This window comes from Nycticebus coucang, chromosome X (genome assembly GCF_027406575.1).
Source record: "Nycticebus coucang isolate mNycCou1 chromosome X, mNycCou1.pri, whole genome shotgun sequence".
NCBI lineage: Eukaryota > Metazoa > Chordata > Mammalia > Primates > Lorisidae > Nycticebus > Nycticebus coucang.
Window position 1 is genome coordinate 158,841,979 of NC_069804.1, and position 24,195 is coordinate 158,866,173.

General features: G+C 35.0%; 1 protein-coding gene across 1 annotated transcript; it reads left to right on the forward strand.

Annotated features, from left to right (window-relative positions):
* The first annotated feature begins 4,128 nt into the window (after nucleotides 1-4,128).
* LOC128577877 (importin subunit alpha-1) lies at nucleotides 4,129-5,875 on the forward strand. Its single transcript, XM_053580252.1, has one exon. It carries the CDS (start codon nucleotides 4,252-4,254, stop codon nucleotides 5,839-5,841), a length of 1,590 nt encoding a protein of 529 aa, XP_053436227.1. The 5' UTR covers nucleotides 4,129-4,251; the 3' UTR covers nucleotides 5,842-5,875.
* The last annotated feature ends 18,320 nt before the right edge of the window (nucleotides 5,876-24,195 follow it).

Consider the following 24,195-nt stretch of genomic DNA (forward strand, 5'->3'; position numbering starts at 1 on the left):
TAAAACTGGAAAATGTATTATAGAGAACAATGTCCTCAAAAGCATCCTCACAGTAAAGTACAATATGTAGCTGGTTTCTTAGGACTCTTTTTAATGATAATGATATGCTTCAATGCAGGCTGATAGCATTGTGTCAAAGGGTAATTTCATTAAAGTAATTCTAGTAAAAGACAAAATAATGTAGTCTAAACATACATCCCTCTGATGATTTAATTTGATGACTAAAATACAAATCTAGAGAAGCGAATGTAATATATTTTATTTAAGCTATTATGCATACCAATTTTTCCTCACAACTCAGCTTTAGATAAAATATAAGCAGCAAAATTAAGACTATGCTCTCTGATGACCAAAGATTTTTTAGGCTGACAATTAAGGACCACTTCTTAAGTTTTACTAATTCCTCAACTAACTTTGAAGTAGATATTATGTCATGAAAACTATTTAGAGTACTTAATCATTTTTTGAGTGGATGGCCACCTACTGCGTATTCTCCAAAATATTAGCAAATGAACTGATGAGTTCCTAAGTCCTATGATGTGACTCAATGAGATTGTCTTAATAATAAAAATTTTAAACTGTCCTATTTAATGATTTGAAATATATTCATAATGTTGCATAATCATCACCACTATCTAATTTTAGAACATTTTCATCACCCCCAAGCACAACCCCAGATACATCAGCAGTCACTCTTCACTCTCCCCTTTCTCCCATCCTCCCGGCCACTAGTAAACTTTCTATCTCTATTGATTAGCTAACCTGAACATTTCATATAAATGGAATTATATGATATCTAGCTTTTTGTGACTGGTTTCTTTCACCCAGTATACAGTGTTTTCAAAGTCCATCTATGTTGTATATATCAGCTATTCATTCATTTTTATGGTTGAAAATCTTCCATTATATGGATATACCAAATTTTGTTCATCCGTTGAGCAGATGATGAATATTTTGGTTTTCACCACTTAGGGATTATTCTGATTAACAATATGTGAATATTGTGAATATTCATGCACAAATTTTTGTGTGAATATATGTTTTCAATTATTTTATGTATATACCTAGAAGTGGAATTGCTGAGTCATATGGTGACTATTTCACCGTTGGGTAGAGTGCCATGGTGTCACAGCTCTCAGCAACCTCAAACTCTTGGGCTTAAGCGATTCTCTTGCCTCAGTCTCCCAAGTAGCTGGGACTATAGGCATCCTCCATAATGCCTGGCTATTTTTTTGTTGTAGTTGTTATTGTTGTTGTTTAGCAGGCCCCTGCCGGGTTTGAAAATGTCAGCCCCAGTGTATGTGGCCGGCACCCTAACCACTGAGCTACGGGCGCCAAGCCTATGTTTAACTTTCTGTGGAACTGTCAAACTATTTTCAAAAAGGAATACAATGTTTCATATTTCCAGCAGAAATGTACTATATTTGGGTTCCAATTTCTCCATTCTTGCCAATACATGTTATTGTCCATCATTGTATTCCAGATGTTCTAGTGGGTATGAAGTGATATCTCGCTGTGGTTTTGATTTCAATTTCTTAGTAGCCATAGATGTTTCCATGTGTTTATCGGCCATTTGTATATCCTCTTCAGAAACAGCTTCTACTCAAAGCTTTGGCCTATTTTTAATTGGGTTATTTATATTTTTGTTACTGAATTGTAAAAGTTCTTCATATGTAGTTCACTGTGAGTATGAGGCCCTTATCATATATATAATTTGTTGTAATGTAATCCACTCTGTCTGTTATCTTTTCACTTTCTTAATAATATTATTTTAAGCATAAACATTTTCAATTTTGAAAACAAATAGAATTTACCATTTTTTGTTGTTATTACTTTTGTTGCATGTGCTTTTGGTGTCACAACTAACAAACAATTGCCTAACCCAAGGCTCACCTAGTTTCTAACGAAGAGTTTTATAACTTTAGCTCTCATAGTAAGTCCATTGATCCAATTAATTATTGTAGATGGTGTGAGGTAACAGTACAACATTATTCTTTTGCCCAGGGGATATCCAGTGGTTCCAGCACTATTTATGGAAGGACTGCTGCTTTCCCATTGAATCTCTTCACACTCTTATAGAAAAATAAATTTATCATAAAAGTATGGCTTTATTTCTGGACCTTCTATTCCATATCATTGATCTCTATGTCTATCCTTATGCTAGTACCATACCGTAGCTTTGGAATAAGTTTTATTGTATATAGTAAGTTTTGAAATCAAGAAATGTGAGCTTCCAACTTTGTTCTTCTTTTATAGGTTGTTTTGATTGTTGTGAGTACTTGTACTTCCATATGAATTTTCCAATTAGCTTCTCAGTTTCTGCAAAACAAGCAGGTGGGATTTGATGAGGACTGTGCTAAATCTATAGATCAGTTTGTGAAGTAGTATTTTAATATTAAATATTGTAATTCATTAAATCATTTATTTAAGTTTAAACTTGATGCAATTTCATAGCTTTATATTAACTAGTTCTGCACATTATTTTATAAATTATTCTTAAGCTTTTTATTCTTTTTTTTTTTTTTGGCCGGGGCTGGGTTTGAACCCGCCACCTCCAGCATATGAGACCGGTGCCCTACTCCTTGAGCCACAGGTACCACCCTCTTTTTATTCTTTTTGATACTGTGAAAAATGCAGGTATTCTTATTTTACTTTTCCACTTTTATTGCTAGTGTAAAATAAAACCAAGTTTGTATATTGGTCTTGATAACTGTACCTTCCTGATCTTGTTTATTAGTTCTAATTGTTTGTGCGTGTGTGTATCTTCATTAGTATTTGCTATAAAAAAATCATATCATCTGTGAATAAAGGTAGTTTTGCTTCTTCTTTTCCAATCTGGATGCTTTTCATTTAATTGTCTTTTCTAAATTTCTTGGCTAAAATCTTGACTATAATGTTGTATAGAATTAGTGAGGGAACATTCTTGTTCCTGATCTCATGGAAAAAGCTTTGTTTCTATACTACAAATCGATAGTGATCAAAACAGCATGGTATTGGCACAAAAACAGAGAAGTAGATGTCTGGAACAGAATAGAGAACCAAGAGATGAATCCAGCTACTTACCGTTATTTAATCTTTGACAAGCCAATTAAAAACATTCAGTGGGGAAAACATTCCCTATTTAACAAATGGTGCTGGGTGAACTGGCTGGCAACCTTAGAAGACTGAAACTGGACCCACACCTTTCACCATTAACTAAGATAGACTCTCACTGGATAAAAGATTTAAAATTAAGACACGAAACTATAAAAGTACTAGAGGAGAGTTCAGGGACAACCCTTGAAGAAATCAGTCTGGGTGAGTATTTTATGAGGAGGACCCACCAGGCAATTGAAGGAGCTTCAAAAATACACTACTGGGACTTGATCAAACTAAAAAGCTTCTGCACAGCCAAGAACACAGTAAGTAAAGCAAGCAAACAGCCCTCAGAATGGGAGAAGATATTTGCAGGTTATGTCTCCGACAAAGGATTAATAACCAGAATCCACAGAGAACTCAAACGCATTAGCAAGAATAGAACAAGGGATCCCATCGCAGGCTGGGCAAGGGATTTGAAGAGAAACTTCTCTGAAGAAGACAGGCACGCGGCCTTCAGACATATAAAGAAATGCTCATCATCTTTAATCATCAGAGAAATGCAAATCAAAACTACTTTGAGATATCATCTAACTCCAGTGAGACTAGCCTATATCACAAAATCCCAAGACCAGAGATGTTGGCGTGGATGTAGAGAAAAGGGAACACTTCTGCACTGCTGGTGGGAATGCAAATTAATACATTCCTTTTGGAAAGAGATATGGAGAACACTTAGAGATCTAAAAATAGATCTGCCATTCAATCCTGTAATCCCTCTACTGGGCATATACCCAGAAGACCAAAAAGCACATCATAACAAAGATATTTGTACCAGAATGTTTATTGCAGCCCAATTCATAATTGCTAAGTCATGGAAAAAGCCCAAGTGCCCATCGATCCATGAATGGATTAATAAATTGTGGTATATGTACACCATGGAATATTATGCAGCCTTAAAGAAAGATGGAAACTTTACCTCTTTCATGTTTACATGGATGGAGCTGGAACATATTCTTCTTAGTAAAGTATCTCAAGAATGGAAGAAAAAAGACACCGTGTTCTGCCTGAGCTGCAGTGGACGTTTCCAGGGCAGCCGACCCAGATCTTCTGAGTCCTGCACCACTTCCTGTGGAAGCCTGAGCTAGCTGTGCAGCTATCTCCCTTTGTCTCATAACCATGTCCACCAATGAGAATGCTAATTCACCAGCTGCCCGACTTAACAGGTTCAAGAACAAGGGAAAAGACAGTACAGAAATGAGGCGACGCCGAATAGAAGTTAATGTGGAGTTGAGGAAAGCTAAGAAAGATGACCAGATGCTGAAAAGGAGAAATGTAAGCTCTTTTCCTGATGATGCTACTTCTCCACTGCAGGAAAACCGAAACAACCAGGGTACTGTAAATTGGTCTGTGGATGACATTGTCAAAGGTATAAACAGCACCAATATGGAAAACCAGCTCCAAGCTACTCAGGCTGCCAGGAAACTACTTTCTAGAGAAAAACAGCCTCCCATCGACAATATAATCCGAGCTGGTTTGATCCCAAAATTTGTGTCCTTCTTGGGTAGAACTGATTGTAGTCCCATTCAGTTTGAATCTGCATGGGCACTAACTAACATTGCTTCTGGGACATCAGAACAGACTAAGGCTGTGGTAGATGGAGGTGCTATTCCAGCATTCATTTCTCTGTTGGCATCTCCCCATGCTCATATCAGTGAACAAGCTGTGTGGGCTCTAGGAAACATTGCAGGTGATGGTTCAGTTTTCCGAGACTTGGTTATTAAGTATGGTGCAGTTGACCCACTGTTGGCTCTTCTAGCTATTCCTGATATGTCATCTTTATCATGTGGTTACTTACGTAATCTTACCTGGACACTTTCAAACCTTTGTCGCAACAAGAATCCTGCACCCCCATTAGATGCTGTGGAACAGATTCTTCCTACTTTAGTGCGTCTCCTGCATCATGATGATCCAGAGGTATTAGCAGATACTTGCTGGGCTATTTCTTACCTTACTGATGGTCCAAACGAACGGATTGAAATGGTTGTGAAAACAGGAGTTGTGCCCCAACTTGTGAAGCTTTTGGGAGCTACTGAATTGCCAATTGTGACTCCTGCACTAAGAGCCATAGGGAATATTGTCACTGGGACAGATGAACAGACTCAGGTTGTAATTGATGCAGGAGCACTTACTGTCTTTCCCAGCCTGCTGACCAACCCCAAAACTAACATCCAAAAGGAAGCTACATGGACAATGTCAAACATCACAGCTGGCCGTCAGGACCAGATACAGCAAGTTGTGAATCATGGACTAGTCCCATTACTTGTTGGGGTTCTCTCTAAGGCAGACTTTAAGACACAGAAGGAAGCTGTATGGGCTGTGACCAACTATACAAGTGGTGGAACAGTTGAACAGATTGTATACCTTGTTCATTGTGGCATAATAGAACCATTGATGAACCTCTTAACTGCAAAAGATACCAAAATTATTCTGGTTATTCTGGATGCCATTTCAAATATCTTTCAGGCTGCTGAAAAACTAGGTGAAACTGAGAAACTTAGTATAATGATTGAAGAATGTGGAGGTTTGGACAAAATTGAAGCTCTACAAAACCATGAAAATGAGTCTGTGTACAAGGCTTCATTAAACTTGATTGAGAAGTATTTCTCTGTAGAGGAAGAGGAGGATCAAAATGTAGTACCAGAAACTACCTCTGAAGGCTATACGTTCCAAGTTCAGGATGGGACTCCTGGGACTTTTAACTTTTAGATTGTATAGCTGAGGCACAAAGTTGTCGTGTACTGCGTTTGGTATAAGTTTGTCTTAACTATTTCTCTACTACGAACTCTTTTTAAACGTGGTTTATTATTGTAGCACTTTTTACAACAAAACTATACTTGAACAGTTCCAAACTGTACATACATACTGTCTGGAGCCTATCCTCTGAAAGGGTTTCTTATTTCTATGTGGAATTTCATATCTTGCAGTGTCCTGTAAATAAAGATTAAAGTCTAAAAAAAAAAAAAAAAGAATGGAAGAAAAAGTACACAATGGACTCAGTCCTACTATGAAACTAATTTAGGGTTTTCACATGAAAGCTATAACCCAGTTACAACCTAAGAATAGGGGGAAGGGGGACAGGGAGGGGAGGGAGGGGGGTAGGTAGAGGGAAGGGGATTGGTGGGATTACACCAGCGGTGCATCTTACAAGGGTATATGTGAAACTTGGTAAATCTGGAATGTAAGTATCTTGGCACCTTAACTGAGAGAATGCCAGGAAGGCTATATTAACTAGTGTGATGAAAGTGTGTCAAACTATCTGTGAAGCTAGTGAATGATGCCCCATGATCATATCAATGTACACAGCTATGATTTAATTTTAAAAAAGCAGCAATAAATATATAAAGGAACATGAAAAAAGCAAAGAAAAAGCTTTGTTTCTTTGACCATCAAATATGATGATGTTAGCTATGGGGTTTTCATAATGACCTTTATTAGGTTAACAAAAGTTTCTTTATATTACGATTTTATTTTACCATTGAATTTTATCAAATAGCTTTTCTGTATCTAATAGAGTCCATATAAATTTCTGTTCATTTCTGTAAGGTTTAGTAATGCTACCCCTCTAATTCAATATTTTAGAAATCTGAGTTTCTACTTGTCATGATTTGTACACTAAACATTTGGTAATTTTATTAAAATTTTCAAAGAATCAACTTTTGGTTTCATTAATTTGCTGTCTTATTTTTCTATTATCTGTTTAATTTGGTTTTGTCCAATCTTTACTGTTTTCTTTCTTCTTATTTCTGTGAGTTTAGTTTGGACTTCTTTGACTACTTAATTAAGGTAAAAGGTTAGATTATTGATTTGATATTTTTCTTTTTTAAATATAGGTATTCACAACTTTAAATTTCTAAGTACAACTTTAGCTTATTCCCATAATTTTGACATGTTGTATTTTTACTCTTATACATCTCAAGGTATTTTCTAATTTATGTTGTGATTTTCTCTGTGACCTATTGGAAGTGTGTTGTGAAGTTTAGTCTACAAATTTTAAATTTGCAAACCTTCCATTTGCTATTATAAGTACTATGTCTTCTTTATGGATTGACACTTATACTGTCCTTTTTTATTCCTAATAACAAGTTTTGTTGTAAAGGCTATCTTGTTTGATATTTCTATAAATGCTCTAGTTTGTTTATTGTTTGCATGGTGTATCTTTATCCATTCTTTACTTTCAAAGTATTTTCGTTTTTGACCTAAGATGTGTGTGTCATGAGATACTCGTTACCTGCTCTGGTAGGAAGTTTACAACATTTCTTTACCCTTTACTTTCCTACTTGTGCAGAGCTTCAAGCTCAGCCAGAGGTGTGAGATTAAGACTTTCTGAAGTTCTTCCTGGGAATGGACTCAGTCCTGCACATGACCTTCTAGAATTTCAGGAATATATTGAAGATCTTGGATACCTTCTTCCCCAGGTTTTCCTTTTAAGGATCAGCTTGTTTATCTCAACTGTTGGATAAGTAGTGGCAATGTTAGTAATTGGCATCAATTGTTTTCAATAATTGTCCTGTGTATGTGTTGTTCATACAGAGGGGTTTCTGGGTCAGGTCAAATAGAGAAAACTCTGTGGAGTTGACCTTCCATTTGATCCCATAATCCCGTGACTATGTATCTACACAGAAGGAAAAAAAAAATCGTTTTACCACAAGGACATTTGCACCAGAATGTTTATTGAAGTTCAATTCACAATTGCCAAAACATGGAAGCAACCCAAGTGCCCATCAACCCCCGAATGAATTAACAAACTGTGATATATGTTTACCATGGAGTACTATTCAGCCATAAGAAAAGATAGAGACTTTACATCTCTTGTGTTTACCTGAATGGAGTTGAAACACATTCTTCTTTGTAAAGTATTTCAAGAATAGGTAGAAAGTATCCAATGTACTCAATACTAATATGAAACCAATATATAAACAACTACACACTTACATGAAAGAAAAAGCACAAATATAGTCTAGTAAGGGGGAGAGGAGAGGAGGAAGGAGGGGAAGAAGGGAGGGCCATTGGCGGGATCTCACCTAATGGGCACACGTGAGGGTCTTCAGCTCGCCCCCTGGGTGAAGAGCTCAACTACAACTTGCACTTTACCTTAGAAATAAAAACAATGTAATCTAAACATTTGTATCATCGTATCAATCTGACATGAAAAAAAGAAAAACCTGTGAGTGAACATTTCAAGGAGCTGCATGACAAGCCAAATAATGAAATTTCCCCTAGTATTAGACTCTTTGAGAGCTCCAAATCCTTGCCATATCCCTCCAATGACTTTGAGACTGCTGATTTTTATGCCTACCATGATCATGAGGCTGTTGGCTTTCAGAGCTATTATGGAGGGAAATTGAGCTAGGGTAAGTTGAAATGCCACAAACTTTACTGTTCTTACTGATATTTTGCTATCTTTCTTCAATAAATGCTCCTCAGAAATTTTTAAGCCTTTGGTTAATTTTCAGAGTCTGGAAAAAGCTGAATTTAACAATTTTTGCTAGTATTCTTGTTGTTTTTACAGAGAAGTGAATTTTATGGCATCCTTACTTCACCATTTCATAAGCGGCCCAATCCAGTGGTTTAAATTTTGATTTGCTTTGGGTATTTTCAGATAGGAACATGAACACACACACATATACACCCTTAAGTGCTCTGCTGGAAACAGGAAAACTAACAGCTTGTTCTTCTTATTCCTCATGTAGTAACTCCTTAGATGAACAATAATCCTCATGTTATACCACAATTTGATGTCCTGTAGCTTCTAGTATGACATGGAAGAACCTTGCAAATGAGAAAACTAAAAATTGACTCTTCTTAGATTCATCAGAAAACTGACATCATAGGGTAAATCAATGTGTTGGATAATGGAAATTCACAAAGGCAGACAGAGAGAATCACAACTTACTGGATCAGAAATTTCCACAAGAAGCAGTACTAAGATAGAAATCTTAAACTGTAATTGATGTGTTACTGGAGGTTCAATATGAATGAGTTTGAGAGTTAAAGATCTGCAGGGTCAGCCTTTGTGAGAAAGCATCCTTTTGTGAGTTCTATTGATATGAACCCTATCAAGTATGTTATTCTTACAATGAAGATCTCAGAAAATTCCACGTGTGCTTCTGGCAGGGAGAAAGGGAAAGTAGCCATTTAAAAATACTCCTAGAGCATTTTGTTCTTGGCAACAAAGGCAGCCCTCAAAGAAAACTATTTTAATTGAGCTTAACTAACTGGCATTTCATAAGAAGTTAATCAAACTGGAGGAAAATAAATAATCCACCTAAGCCCAGCCTAGACACCTTATCTCACCTAAGAGAGGAGGGAATAATTAAGAATTAATTTTGAAGGACAAATACTAGTGACACAGGTGCACTAAAACTGAGACTGCTATGATGTAAATGTTTGTGTTTCCTCCAAATTCATATGTTGAAGCCCAACACTCCAGGTGATAATGACATTAAGAGGTAGGACTTTGGGGAGATAATTAATTCAAAAAGACTCTGTGCACATGGATGGGAGTAATGCTGTCATAAAAGAGGCTCATATCCCTTCTGCTACATGAAACACAGCTGGAAGTCACCACCCATGAAGAATGGACCCTCACCAGATACTGAAGCTGCCAGCAAGTTGATCTTGGACTCTCCAGCCTTCAGAACTATAAGCAATAAATTTCTGTTGTTTATAAATTACTGAGTCTAAGCTATTTTTGGTATAGTGGCTCAGACAAACTGAGAGACATAATCTTAAGATTATACAAAATTTTGCATTTATTCGTATTTTATTACATATGTAGCAACATTAATTAGGTTGCTACATATTAACAGGGAATTATAACTGAAAGAACAGCATGTCTCAGATCTTATTTTAAAAGTTTGTAGGGAAATCCAAAGATAACAAGAAGCACAGAAACAAGAGCAGAAGAGGAAATTTTATCCTCTGACACTTACAGCTCCAGGAAACAATTAATATAGTGTAACCTTTATCAAGAAAAATATGAAAGGTCACACTTAAGACTTATTTACCTCAGTTCCATTACACAGCATTCAACCTACAGTACAAGACATACTTTCAACAAAAAAATTATAAAAAACAAAATATGCAGATGAAGAGAGAGACAATGAAGCAGAACCTACTCAAATGAGGCAGAGCTGTTGAAATACTCAAAATGAGAATTTAAAACCATAACTATGATTAATATGCTAAAGGCTTTAAATGAAAAAAAAGAGAGACAGCATGAAATAACATATGGGTAATGTTAAGAAGAGAGATAGACACTCTAAAAAAGAACCATAAGGAAATGTTAGAATTCAAAAACACTATAACAGAAATGAATATCGTTTTTATGGGCTTATTAATAGGCTAAACATAGACAAGGAAAAACAGGTGAGCTTGAAGAATGATGATAAAAATTTCTAAAACAGAAATGCAAAGAGAAAAAAAATGACTAAGACAGAACAAATTATCCAAGTACCATGGGACAACTGCAAAATGTAATGTATGCATAATGAAATACAAGAAAGAGAGAGAAAGAACCAGAAGAATTCTTTGAAACAATAAGGATTAAAAAATTTCTCCAAACTAATGGTAAACACCAAACCAAAGATCCAGGAAGTTCATAGAACAAGCATAATAAATACTCTAAATCTACATCTAGGCATTAATGTACACAGCTATGATTTAATTGAAAAAATGGAACTACTAAGAAAATGTACATCTAGATAGATAATATTCAATATGAAGAAGATTAAAGACAAGAAAAAAATCTTGAAAGAAGGCAGAGGGGGGCTACAATAACCATCTAACCTAGAGAGGAGAAAGGATAAAAGTTACATTGGACTTGTTTTTAGAAACCATGCAAGCCAGAAGAGAGGGCAGTAAAATATTTTTAAAGTGTTGAGTTAAAAAAATCAACAATTTAGAACTCTTTATCCAGAAAAATTATCCTTGAAAATTAAGGGAAATAAAGTCTTTCTCAAACAAACAAAATTGAAGGAATTTATTTCCAGTATAACTACATTACAAGAAATGTGAAACTAAATCCTTTGGAAAGAAGGAAGATGATAAAGATTAAAAACTTGGATCTACATAAAAAAGGAAGTTTGGAAGGCTGAGGCAAGAGAATTGCATGAGCCCAAGAGCTATGATGCCACGACACTCTACCAAGGGTGACATAGTGAAACTCTGTCTCAAAAATAAAAAAGGAACAGCATTACAAAAAGAATAAAAAAGATAAAATAATAATATTCTTTTATTTAGTAGATTAGTTTGTTCAAAATAATTTATAGCAATAAGTTATTCAGTATTTATTGTTTATGAAATGTGAAAGGAATGATGGCAATGTTGCAAGTAAAAGTTGGATCTATCAGGTGTAGAACACAAATGTCTTAATGCTGTAATTGGGTAAATGAGGTAAAGGCTATGTTGATTAGTAGGATGTAAGCACTCCAATTTGTACAAATAATCAATACATTGAATCTCATAATGGCATAAATGTATTTATGATCTATGTACAAATGACTTAATTAAAAAAAAGTTTTTAAAAGTAATTAAATTCAGTGTTAATGAAAAAAAGAATAGGAGGAAGGAATCAAAACTACTCTATTACATGTAGCATAGTGTTTGAGTTGCCTCTGAAGTGGTATTTTGTAATTTAAAAGAGAAAATAGCTCAGTTTTAAAATTCATATTGCAAACTCAAAGGAAACTACTAATTTTTTTTTTTTTTTGCAGTTTTTAGCTGGAGCTGGGTTTGAGCCTGCCACCTCTGGCATATAGGGCCAGCACCCTACTCCTTTGAACCACAGGCACCGCCCCTAAAATATTTTTTTAAACTAGCATGATCCATATGCTAAGTGATAAGAAAGAATAGAATCATACAAAATGCTCAATAAGGCCAGGGAAGGCAGAAGAAAGAGTGGAAGACAAAAATTAAAAAGGAGATAAGTAACCCACAGGAAACAATAACAAATATGACAGATATCAATAGAAATATATCAATAATTACTTTAAGCATCAACGGTCTAAATAAACTAATTAAAAGACAAAGACATCAGTATGGATACAAAAACCAAGATCCAGACCAGGTGTGCTGACTCATGCCTGTAATTCTAGACTTTTGGGAAGCCAGAGCAGTAGCAACACTTGAGGATAGGAGTTTGAGACCAGACTGAGCAAAAGCAAGAGCCCTTCTCCACAAAAATAGAAAATAATTAACTGGGGGTGGTGACACATACCTGTGGATGCACCTACTAGGGAGACTGAGGCAGGAGGATGACTTGAGCCTAGGAGTTTGAGGTTTAAGTTTTCTGTGAGCTGTGATGATGTCATTGCATGCACTCTGTCAGGGGTGAAAAGCAAGACTGTTTAAAAAACAACAAGCAAATTAACAAGCAAAAACATCCAACTATGTGTTATGTACAGAAACCCACAGATAGATTAAAAGTGAAATGATGGAGAAGCATATACCATGCCAATACTAATCAAAATAGCTGGAGTAGCTAAATTAATTTCAGAAAAAAATCCAATTAAAGAGCAATAAAATTATCAGACATAGGGAAGGGCAGTATATAATGATAAAATGGTCATTTTTTTCAAGAAGACCTAAGAATACTTAACGTGTACACATATGCACCTAACAAAAGAGTGTCAAAATATGTAGGCAGAGGTTGATAGAACTTCAAGGAGAAATAAATGAATCCACTATTATAATTGGAGACTTCAACACACGTCTATCAGTAGTTGACATATCCAGCAGTCAGAAAGTCAATAATAACATAGTTGAACTGAATGATGCAATCAATCAACTGGATATAACTAAAACCTAAAGAAAACTTCACCTAAGAGCAAAAAAATTCAAATTCTTAAGCTCGCAAGAAATATTCACCAAATTAGATACCATTTTGAGACATAAAATATACCTTAACAAGTATAAAAGAACAGAAATTTTACAATGGATGTTCTCAACCACAATGAAATTAAACTGGAAATAAATGACAGAAAAATAGCTAGAAAACTCTAAAATACATGATGATTAAATAACATATTTCTCAATGAAATAGGTCAAAGAGTCACAAGAGAAATACTAAAATATTTCAAATTAAATGTAAATAAACATGCAACTTATAAAAATATGTGAGATGCAGCAAAAGCAGTGTTTGAAAGGATATCTATACCATTTAATCTATGCAATAGAAAAGAAAGATAAAATCAATAATCTAAAAAAAAATCTAAATTAAACACTAATTAAGCAAAAGAAAAGAAACAACATACAGAAATTAGTTCATAATATCAATCAGGAAGGAATCTTCCCTAACTCATTCTACCAAACCAGTATCACTTTGATACCAAAGCCAGGAAAAGACACAACAAGAAAAGAAAACAACAGACCAATATCCCTTGTGAATATGGATACAAAAATCCTCAACAAAATACTAGCAAACTGAATTCAAAAGCACATCAAAAAAATAACTCAACATGATCAAGTTGATTTCATCCCAGGAATGCAAGAGTGGTTAAACATTTATAAATAAATGTGATTCAGCACATAAACAGAAGCAAAAGCAAAGACCATATGACCATCCCAATAGATTCAGGAAAAGCTTTCTATAAAATCTAGCAACTTTCAGTGATAAACACCCTCAACAACTAAGGAAAAAAGAAATATACCTTAAAATTATCAAAACAATATATGTCAAACCCACAGCCAACATCATATTGAATGTGAAATTTTAAAAAATGCCCAACATGCATTAATCATTAAGAAAGTGCAAATTAAAACCACTATGAGATACACCTCACCATGTCAGAGTGGCCATTATTTAAAAGTCAAAAGCAACAGATGTGGGCATGAATGCTGAGAAAAAGGAATATTTATACATTGTTGGTGGGACTGCAAGCTAGTAAAATCGCCATGGAAAACAGTATGGAGAGTCCTCAAAGAGCTAAAAGTTGACCTAGCATATTATCCAGCAATCCCATAGAAGACAAAGGAATGGATGACAAACAAATGAAACAAGTGATCTTTGTTCCTAATCATCAGAAAGGCAAATCAAGAGCACCTTGAGATATCACCTAACACCAGTGAGAAGAGCCCATATCACAAGATCTAAAAACTGCAGATGTTGGCATGGGTGTAGAGAGAGAGGTATACTTTGCTTTGCTGGTGGGATAACAAATTAGTGCAGCCTTTTTGGAAAGAAGTAGGGATGATCCTCAAAGAACTAAAAGTAGACCTCCCATTTGGTCCCACATTCCCATTATGAGGTATCTACCCAGAAGAAAAAAAATGCATTTACCATGAGGACATTTGTACTCAAATGTTTATAGAACCTTAATTCACAATTGCAAAGATGTGGAAACAACACAAGTGCCCATCAACCCATGAATGGATCGATAAACTGTGATATATGTATACAATGGAATACTATTCGAGCATAAAAAGATTGAGACTTTACATCTTTTGTATGTCCCTGGGTGGATTTGGAGAACATTCTCCTAAGTAAAGTATCTCAAGAATGAAAAAATAAGAAACCCATGTACTCAGTACTAATCTGAAAATAGTAGATGAACAACAACAGGCCCACATGAGAGAAAAACACAATTAAAGAAGCGGGGACCCGATAATTACCTACCTATGAGGTACAATGTAGGGGTATATGGCACACTTTCTGGGTGAAGGACTCAACTACAACTTGGAATTTGGACTTACAAACACAAATAATGTAACCCAATAGTATGTACCCTCATATTAACCTAAAATTTAAAACACAGGCTAAGGAACTAGGCCTACTGTACTGATAATAAATGTGGTGCCTGTCTGGTCTATGAAAATTAGATTAACTTAAGGAAGTTGTCAAGGAAATCTAAATAAATAGACATATTCTATGTACATGGGTAGGATATCTCAATATTGCTAAGATTTCAATTCTTTCCAACTTAATCTCGAGATTCACTGCCATCTCAATCAAAATCCCAGAAGTTACTTTATGTATCAACAAATTGATTCTAAATTTATATGGAAAGACAAATGACCCATAATATTCAAGGCGATATTGAAGGAGAAAAAGTCAAAGGACTGACATTACCCAACTTCAAAACTTAATAAAAAGCCACAGTAACAAAAACCATGTGATATTGTCAAAGAAATTAAAAATGAATCAATGGAATAGAATAAAGAAACCTCACATAAATATAATATATAACTAATCATTTGCAAAGGAGCAATGGCAATTCAATGGAGAAAAGATAGCTGGTATTACAAATGATGCTGGAATAACTGGACAAAAACATACAAAAAGAAAGAATCTAGACAGAGATCTTACATGTTTCATCAAAATTAACTCAAAATGGATTACAGACCTAAATGTAAAATGCAAAACTATAAAACTCCTAGGGTGTAACAAAGGAAAATATTTAGATGGCCTTGGGAATAATGATAACTTTTTAGATAAAGTAGCACAAATATGATCAATGAAAGAAAATATGGATAAGCTGGAACTCATCACAATTTAAAACTTCTGCTATGTGAAAGATGCCATTAAGAGAATGAAAATACAAGCCAGAGGGTGGCGCCTGTGGCTCAGTGAGTAGGGCGCCGGCCCTGTATACCAAGGGTGGTGGGTTCAAACCCAGCCCTGGCTGAACTGCAACCAAAAAATAGCCGGGTGTTGTGGCGGGCGCCTGTAGTCCCAGCTGCTCGGGGGGCTGAGGCAGGAGAATCGCTGAAGCCCAAGAGCTTGAGGTTGCTGTGAGTCCTGTGACATCATGGCACGCTACTGAAGGCGGTAAAGTGAGACTCTGTCTCTACAAAAAAAATTAAAAAGAAAATACAAGCCAGAGACTGGGGAAGAATATTCGCAAAACAAATATCGAGTAAAGTATCGGTATCCTAAATATACAAAGACATCTTAAAACTCAGCAATAAGTAGACAATCAATGAAATTTTTAAAAGGGCAAAAGATCTGAGCAAATACCTCACTTAAGAAGATATACAGTGAAAGAAACAAACTCAAAATTAAACAAACAAATTAATTAACTAAAAAGCTTCTGCGAAACAAAGGAAACAGTCAGTAGAGTGAAGAGGCAACTCATGAATTGGGAGAAAATATTTTCAAGCCACATAGCTGATGAATGACTAATACTCAAAATATATAAGAAAACAAATAATACAAATATAAATGGCCAAGAAACACATGAAAAAATGCTTAATGTCACTCACTAATCATCAGGGAAATGCAAATCAAAATCTCAATAAGATATCACCTTCCTCCTTTTATTAAAAAGTCCAAAAACATCGCTCAGTGCCTGTAGCTCAGCAGGTAGGTCACCAGCCACATAGACTGGAGCTGGCAGGTTTGAATCCAGCCAGGGTCTGCCAAACAATGACAACTACAACCAAAAAATAGCTGGGCATTGTGAGGGGCACCTATAGTCCCAGCTACTTGGGAGGCTGAGGGAAGAGAATCTCGTAAGCCCAAGAGTTTGAGGTTGCTGTGAGCTGTGATACTATAGCACTCTACTGAGGGTGACATAGTGAGAGCCTGACTCAAAAAAAAAAAAAAAAAGTCCAAAAACAACAGACACTGGCATAGAAGCACAGAGATAGGAATAGTTATACATTGTTGGTAGAACTGCAAATTAGTATAACCTCTATAGAAAAAAATATAGCCATTTCTCAAAGAATGAAAAATAGACCTACCATTCCATCCAGCAATCCCATTACTGGGTTTGGGTAGCTACCCAAAATGAAGTAATTTTTTCAAAAAGACACCTGAACTCAATAGTTTATTTCAATCCCACAAAGGCATAAATGTATTCATGATCTATGTATAAAAGACTTAATAAAAGGAAAAAAAGAAATAGAAAAATAAAAAGGAGTTTATTTCAATATATCCCTTAATATTTTGAAATAAAAAATTAAATAAACAAAGAACCAAAATAAGCATTTCTCTAAAGAAGGCATACACATTGCCAACTAACATTTGAAAACCTGGTCATCATCTGTAATCATTAGGAAAATGCAAATTGATACTACAATAGTAATCACCTCATACCTGTTAGAATGGCTATTACCAAAAGGACAAAAGATAACAAGTCTTGATGAGGGTGTAGAGAAAAGGGAACAGTAGAATATTGTTGGTGGGAATGTAAACTAGTATAGCCATTATGAAAAACATACAGATGTTATTCAAAAATTTAAAAATAGAACTACTATATGATCCAGCAATCTCACTTCTTAGTACATATCAAAGGAAAAGAAATCAGTATGTTGAACAGATATCTGCACCTCCATATTCCATGCATCACTATTTACAATAGCCAAGATATGGAATCAGCCTATGTGTCCATCATCAGATGAATGGATAAAGAATATAGGGTACATAATGAAATGTTATACAGCCTTCAAAAAAGAAGGAAATCCTGGCGTTTTTGGCATCATGGATGAATATGGAGAACATCATGTTACCTTAAATAAACTAGGCACAGAATGACAAATACCACAAAACCTCCCTTAAGTGTGGAATCTAAGAAACTTTGACTCATGGAAGCAGAGAGTAGAATTGTGGTTACCAGAAGCTACAGAAGGGGGATAGATGGGCAAAGGAGAGATGTTGATCAAAGGTACGAAGTTCAGTTAGACAAGAGGAATAAGCTTTAGGGATCTATTGCACAGAATGGTGAATGCTGTAAAAAGGCATTGTATATTTAAAAATTGCTAAAAGAACTTTTAAGCGTTTCTGTCACAAAAAAATGGCAAGTATATGAGGTAATGGATTTGTTAATTAGCCTGACTTAATCATTCCACAATGTGAATATATATTAAAACATCACATTGTGGTCCATAAAAATATAAAGCACTATTTTTATTATTTGGCAATTAAAAATAAAATAGATTAAATTTTAAAATAAAAATTAAAAAGAAGATATACAGATGGAAAATAAGCATATGAAAAGATACTCAACATCATATGTCACCAGAGAATTGCAAAGTAAAACACCAACGAGGTACTACTACACAGCTATTAGAGTGGCTAAAATTTATAACACTGAAAATCCAAATATTTGTGAGAACATGGAACAACAGAAACTTCCATTCACTGTTGGTGATGATATAAAAGGGTACAGTCACCTTGGGTAACAGTTTGGCAATTTTTTATAAAATTAAACACATTCTTACCACATGATTTAGCAATTGCACTTAGTATTTATTTACCCAAATGAGTTGAAAACTTATATTCATTCACAAACCTGCACACAGATCTTTAAAGAGTCTTTATTTATAAATGCCAAAACTTTAAGGCAATCAAAATGCCTTTCCATATCAATAGGTGAGATAATAAACTAGTACATTCACATATTGCTAAATCAGAGAAGTCAACCTGACAAGGCTATGTACTCTTATAATTCCAAACATACCATGTTTTTGGAAGGGGAAAAGGATGGACACAGTAAAAAGATCAGTGGTTGCCAGAATTTGAAGGTGAGGAAGAGGGAGATAAAATAGATGAAGTACAGGGAATGTTTATGGTAATGAAACTATTCTGCATGATACCATAATTGTGGAGACATATCATTAAACATTTGTCAAGATCCACAGAATGTACAACACTAAGAATAAACTCTAATGTTAATTATGGACTTTATTTAATAACAATGCATCCATATTTATTTAATCAATTTGTAACAAGTGTACCATACTGATGCAAGATGTTAATAGGAAACTGTGTGTGAGGTGAGGAAATATTAATATATGGGAACTCTGTGCTTTTTGCTCAATTTTTTGGTAAACCTAAAACTATTCTTTAAAGTAGTCTATTAATTTAAAGAAACACGATTTGAAAGCTACATTCATAGAGCACATCTGTAGCTATTTTAGTGTAGAAAATTTACAAAGCAAGTGTTACTAATTACACAGGACAACAATAAAAACCTCAACAAAGCAACTATAGAACATCCAGTTTAAAGCAAAAACAAAACAACGTAATTTCCTGGTGAATTTAGCATTTTCTCTCTCTCCTCTTTCCATCTTTCTCTGACAGATGATATAGATATAGATATATAGATATATGTTGCATATATAATAGATATTATACATATAAGTGTACATTTACATACACACACATTTTTTTCCCCAATATAACTAAATACATGGTCAGGCTACATAAGGCTTTTATTCATAAGCCACTTAAAATGTTGGAGGACTTCTACTAAAAATAATGATTTGGGTTTGGGGATAGCTGATCTGAGGCCATTATCACTGACAGTAATTACATAACAGTGTCAGTGTCTATTGAAACCACTCTTAGCTTTCTGCCATAAAACTAAATCATTTGCATATAGAAGGATGTTTATCTTTCTCTTTTTTTATGAAAGGGTTCACAAATCCAAATTACCCAAAGTGGAATCTAGTCATTAAGACATAATTTAAAGGAAAATGTGGCCAAAACACATGCCACTTTACTCTGTTCAAAATTGTTATATGTGTATATCTGTCAAAAAAATGTTTTTTACTGACTCCCTACTTTGTCAGTAGTACTACAATAAAAGTTCTATGTAAGAATCACTAGCCAGGGTCTCATACTATTTTCTTATACTTTATATCATACCATTTCCTTTCATCCATAAAATACCAAATAACGGTCAAAAAAAGACACAAATGATCCTGTATTTTTCCTAGTGGATAATCCCACAGATGACAGGCATATAAAATTTCTCACCCATATATTTGCTGTTCTGAGACCACATATGCTCATCTTGTGAAACATTTCCTTGAAAATCCCAAATTTGCATTGTTTCAAGCAGGAAACTGGCATACATTATTATTGGATTGTTAATAAGATCTATCATTGGGGGAGTAATGAAGCTTGCCTTTTAAAATAACTTAATAGTCTGTATTTTAAGTTCAAAAAATGAGACTCTAGGGTACAATTACAAGGGAAAACAAATTCTAAGTATTTGAGACCATTATTCAGGGTAATATTTAAATAGTTTGGAGCTAAGAATCTTCATTAGATGCTTTATTTAATTGGAACCATAAAATCTTTTGTAGAACATTAAAGAGTCTTACTGATATAGTGTAAATTAAAAGGATGGAAAAATCTAAAATCAAGACAAAGTGTGTAGCCATACATTAAAGCAAACTGAATGGGTTGTGTGTGTGGACTCTCTATCCTCACTTTTTGAACCAAAAGCCCTAAAATTCGATGTGCAGACAACCAGCATCCTTGAGGTGATGAAAACTTATGCAGGATTCTGTCCAGTAACCATTGTACCTTTTGGTTTCTTTAACTATAGATAATAGGACGCATGATGGGAATGATCATGTTGTAAATGACAGGTTCTACCTTGTCCAAGATCGGCTGTAAGGGGAATTAAGTCTGAAATATGTTAAGTGTTCCTTTAAAAAATTGTGGCAGTTGCAAATCATAATGCACAGGTAGAGGAGTCTTTGTACTTTTCTTTAGCTGAATAAATCCTTAGGCTGACTACAATTATGAAAATAATGGAGACCAGGACTGTGATCAAGAGGCTGATCTGGAGACCAGAAATTCACAAATTTGAAGATAAAAATAAAAGTAACAGAATGTCAGAGAATAAGCTGTTCACCACATTGGACCTATAGAAGAGATAAAACACAGCCCTTGATGCTATTGAAATACATAGTTTCACATTGTAATGAGCAGTCAGAAGTGAAATAAAAAGCTTAGCTAATATAAGTACTGGATAGAGAATGAGTTACCAATTACAACACAGCAACAGTAGGTCTTGGAGGCCAAGAACTAAAATTCTGCAGTAATAAAGAAAAGGAAGAAATGGAGTTTTGACACACACCAAAGCAATAAGCAATCCTTAAGCAGAAACAGCATTTCTACTATTCTTAGGAAAATTATTGAGGAATAATGGGAGTTTAGCAAGAATAGGGAGGCAAAACAAACAAACAAAAAAAAACAAAAAAACAAGTACATGGTGAGGTGGAGTTTATGACTGATACCATTAAGAACAACCAAGCTCATAAAATGCGTGTAGAAAAAGACAAATAAGAGTTTCTCTTTCTTGGGTATGTCAAAAATTCCAAAAAATATGAAATCACCTAATTTCTTTACCTGCTCCTATCAAAGCAGGATGTTCTGTCAGTACAAAACAATGTGATTCTCTTTCTCAGCAATAATGAGATGAAAATGTTGGCACTCAAATTGGCCAGGTGAATTGGCCTATTTTCTTGACCTCTGAAGTACATCTGTGACTAAACAATCTGTTAAGCCATAGCTGTCTCATCTACAGCATAAAGTTGACAAGTTGTGATAAAAATTAAATGGGATGATATATGCGATGTTCTTCAAATATTGCCTGGCACATAATAGGTTCACAATAAATAATTGCTATGAAAAACAAATATCAGCATCACTTTATTATCATGGTGTCCTTAATTTAATATCTTACTGCCACTGAATCTTACACCTAAATACAGTTAAAAGGAAAAAAAAAAAAAGCACAGAAGCACTCACTGAGCAAGCCTGGACCCTATAAAAAAGGGCACAATCTGCCTTGACTTCAGAGAGATTTCAGATAAAGACACTGTCACAGTAATGCATAGAACCTTACAGAGGACTTACATCAGAAATCACCATCAAGTACAGTTTCCCCCAAAATCTAGGCTATAGCACACTGACTCTTGCAATGTCTTTATCCTGTGCTACTTGGTGGAGTTGACTACCTTGTTAGTTAACTCCTTTAAGCCCCGTTACAGCTGTCTTGGTAAGAGTCAGCAATACATCTTTTGGTGTACTGCAGCAAAGTACGACGGATAACTTAAATAAATGCATTCAGAAACTAGCAGACAATGAAGGAATACTTCCTTGAAGAACTAATAAGAAATAGCTAATTCTAGCAGTTAGCTTACCTACTGTGTTTATTCCATACCACTGGCTGTTTACATCAGTAGCTGATTTTAACAAATAGTTTGATAAATGTTTGTTACTATTAAAAGTGTCTCTTTGTGGGACTATAACAGGTCAACTCCCCTGCTTATTCATTTGCCTTTATTGTGCATTAATTGAATATCTATTTATGTAAAGCATTTGGCTAGGCAGTGTAGCAGATTATAGAAAGAACAAAACACTGTTCCTACCTTCAAGGACCTGAGAATTAACCAGGGAAGACACGAATGCAAAGCTCACCGGGGCAGAGTAGAGAGTGATGTTCTAATAATGCTACAGAAGCACATGGTGAGTGGTGAGAAAGAACAAAAGGGGGGTTTAGAAGGCCTTGTAGGCAGTTAATGTCTGCATTTCTGATTATTTGAGTGGGGTACTTTAGACATAAACAAAAACATAGTAGCGACAAATTATGGGACTTGTTTGGAAAGAAAAGAAATAATCTGGTAAGGTTTAAAGATCAGGTAGAAAGAGCCTTTAGTGACATGTCAAAACCTGTTTTTAGAAACATCACAGAGGGTCTTGAATGTCATCCTAAAGTAATTAGGCATCTTTGGTAGGTAACAAGTAGCCAGAGAAGATTTTTGAGCAGAAAATGACACAGGTATGCTTTAGAAAAGCCTGCGTAGTAATGAGTAGAATGGATTTGAAGCCAGACAGTCTGGAGGCCTCCCCAACAAAAAAATCTCTCCGAAATAAAACCTAAATGATATGGCTACTTCAATAGTCTTATGAAAGCTTACTAGACTGCAAACAAGATGATCAGAAGTGGGACGAGGAAGGAGATGACAAATTCAAGAAACGTTGAAGATGTATAATTGCCAGGCCTCAGTGACGGATGAAATGTGAGGAACATGAGAGATGGAGATGACAAATATGAGTGACGCATTCAGCCAGGCTGCCTTGAAAGATTGTAATGTCATTATCAGAGACTTGGAACACAAAAAGCAAAAAGCTATGGGAGGTGTTGATGATGTGTCTGATTTTTAAAAGCTGCTCTGGATAGGAGCACTTGTCAAATTTTAAGGTACATGCGAATCACTCCAGGATTTTGATAAAATGAAGATTGATTCAGTAGGTGAAAAGTGGGGCCTGAGAGTCTACATTTATAATAAGCTTACAAGAAAAGTCAATATCACTGGCCCTCAGACCACACTTTAAAACAGCAAGGCTGCAGAGGATGTGAAGTGCAGTAGTTAGGGAGAATTTTGGTAGAATAAGGTTGGCCTGCATAGTAGCCATATTAATAACAAAGTTTGAGGACAATATTAATTTAAAATAAGTAAAAACAACATAACTTTGGGCAAATATATATTTTAATTAGTGCGTTTATTTTTTAAAGTACTTTCAATTTTTTCTGCTTATGCAGAATATCCATATAGACATGCATACTCATTTTTCAGATTCACATAACATGTTTGCTTATTATATTAGTATACTTTTCCTAAATAGAAATCCTTAATAAACATCTAAGTGTCTACATGAAGGCCAATATCGAAATTGACAAATTAAGATGGAGAACTGAGAATTGAATACTCTTTCAAAAATGTCATTTCTACATTAAAGACACATATAATTGATTCCATGATTACTCTTTCTCCTCCCCAATCACCTCCAACTGCATGATAAATTTAAACAAGTGGATAAATAACTCTTTCTCTTTGTAATTCTCAGACAGAAATGTGAGCTACCTCTAAATGGTACCTTATCACTAGTCCTTCAGTGAATGTTTCTGTCAGATACACTATTTACCATGAAGTAATAGAAATGAAATATTTCGCTAACTTTGCATATTCTCTGTTGAGTGTGTCCAATTTCTCAGGGATATTGTGGATTTTCTTTTAACCAAGAAGTTGATTTCTCTGCTTTCCAAAAAAAAGGAAATCAAAACAGCTGAAATGCCTGCTGCGGAAATGTCTCTTTCATTAGCGTCTGCTGTCTCTATTTTATGCTGTCTTTCATAAGAAGCATCAAATCTTCCCCGTTCAATCACCTGGGAAGCTGTGATGTTAACTGCCAAGGACCTGCATGACAAAAAAGCTGAAACCAAAGGGCAAGAAGAGGCTCCATGTGGATAAGCAAGCAGGGACAGTGTGAGCCCCATACCTCACTTGTATTATGAATTTGTAAGAGAAAATACAGAG

Excerpts from the sequence above, each read along its gene's own strand:
- LOC128577877 (XM_053580252.1), top strand. The coding sequence starts at position 4,252 with ATGTCCACCAATGAGAATGCTAATTCACCAGCTGCCCGACTTAACAGG.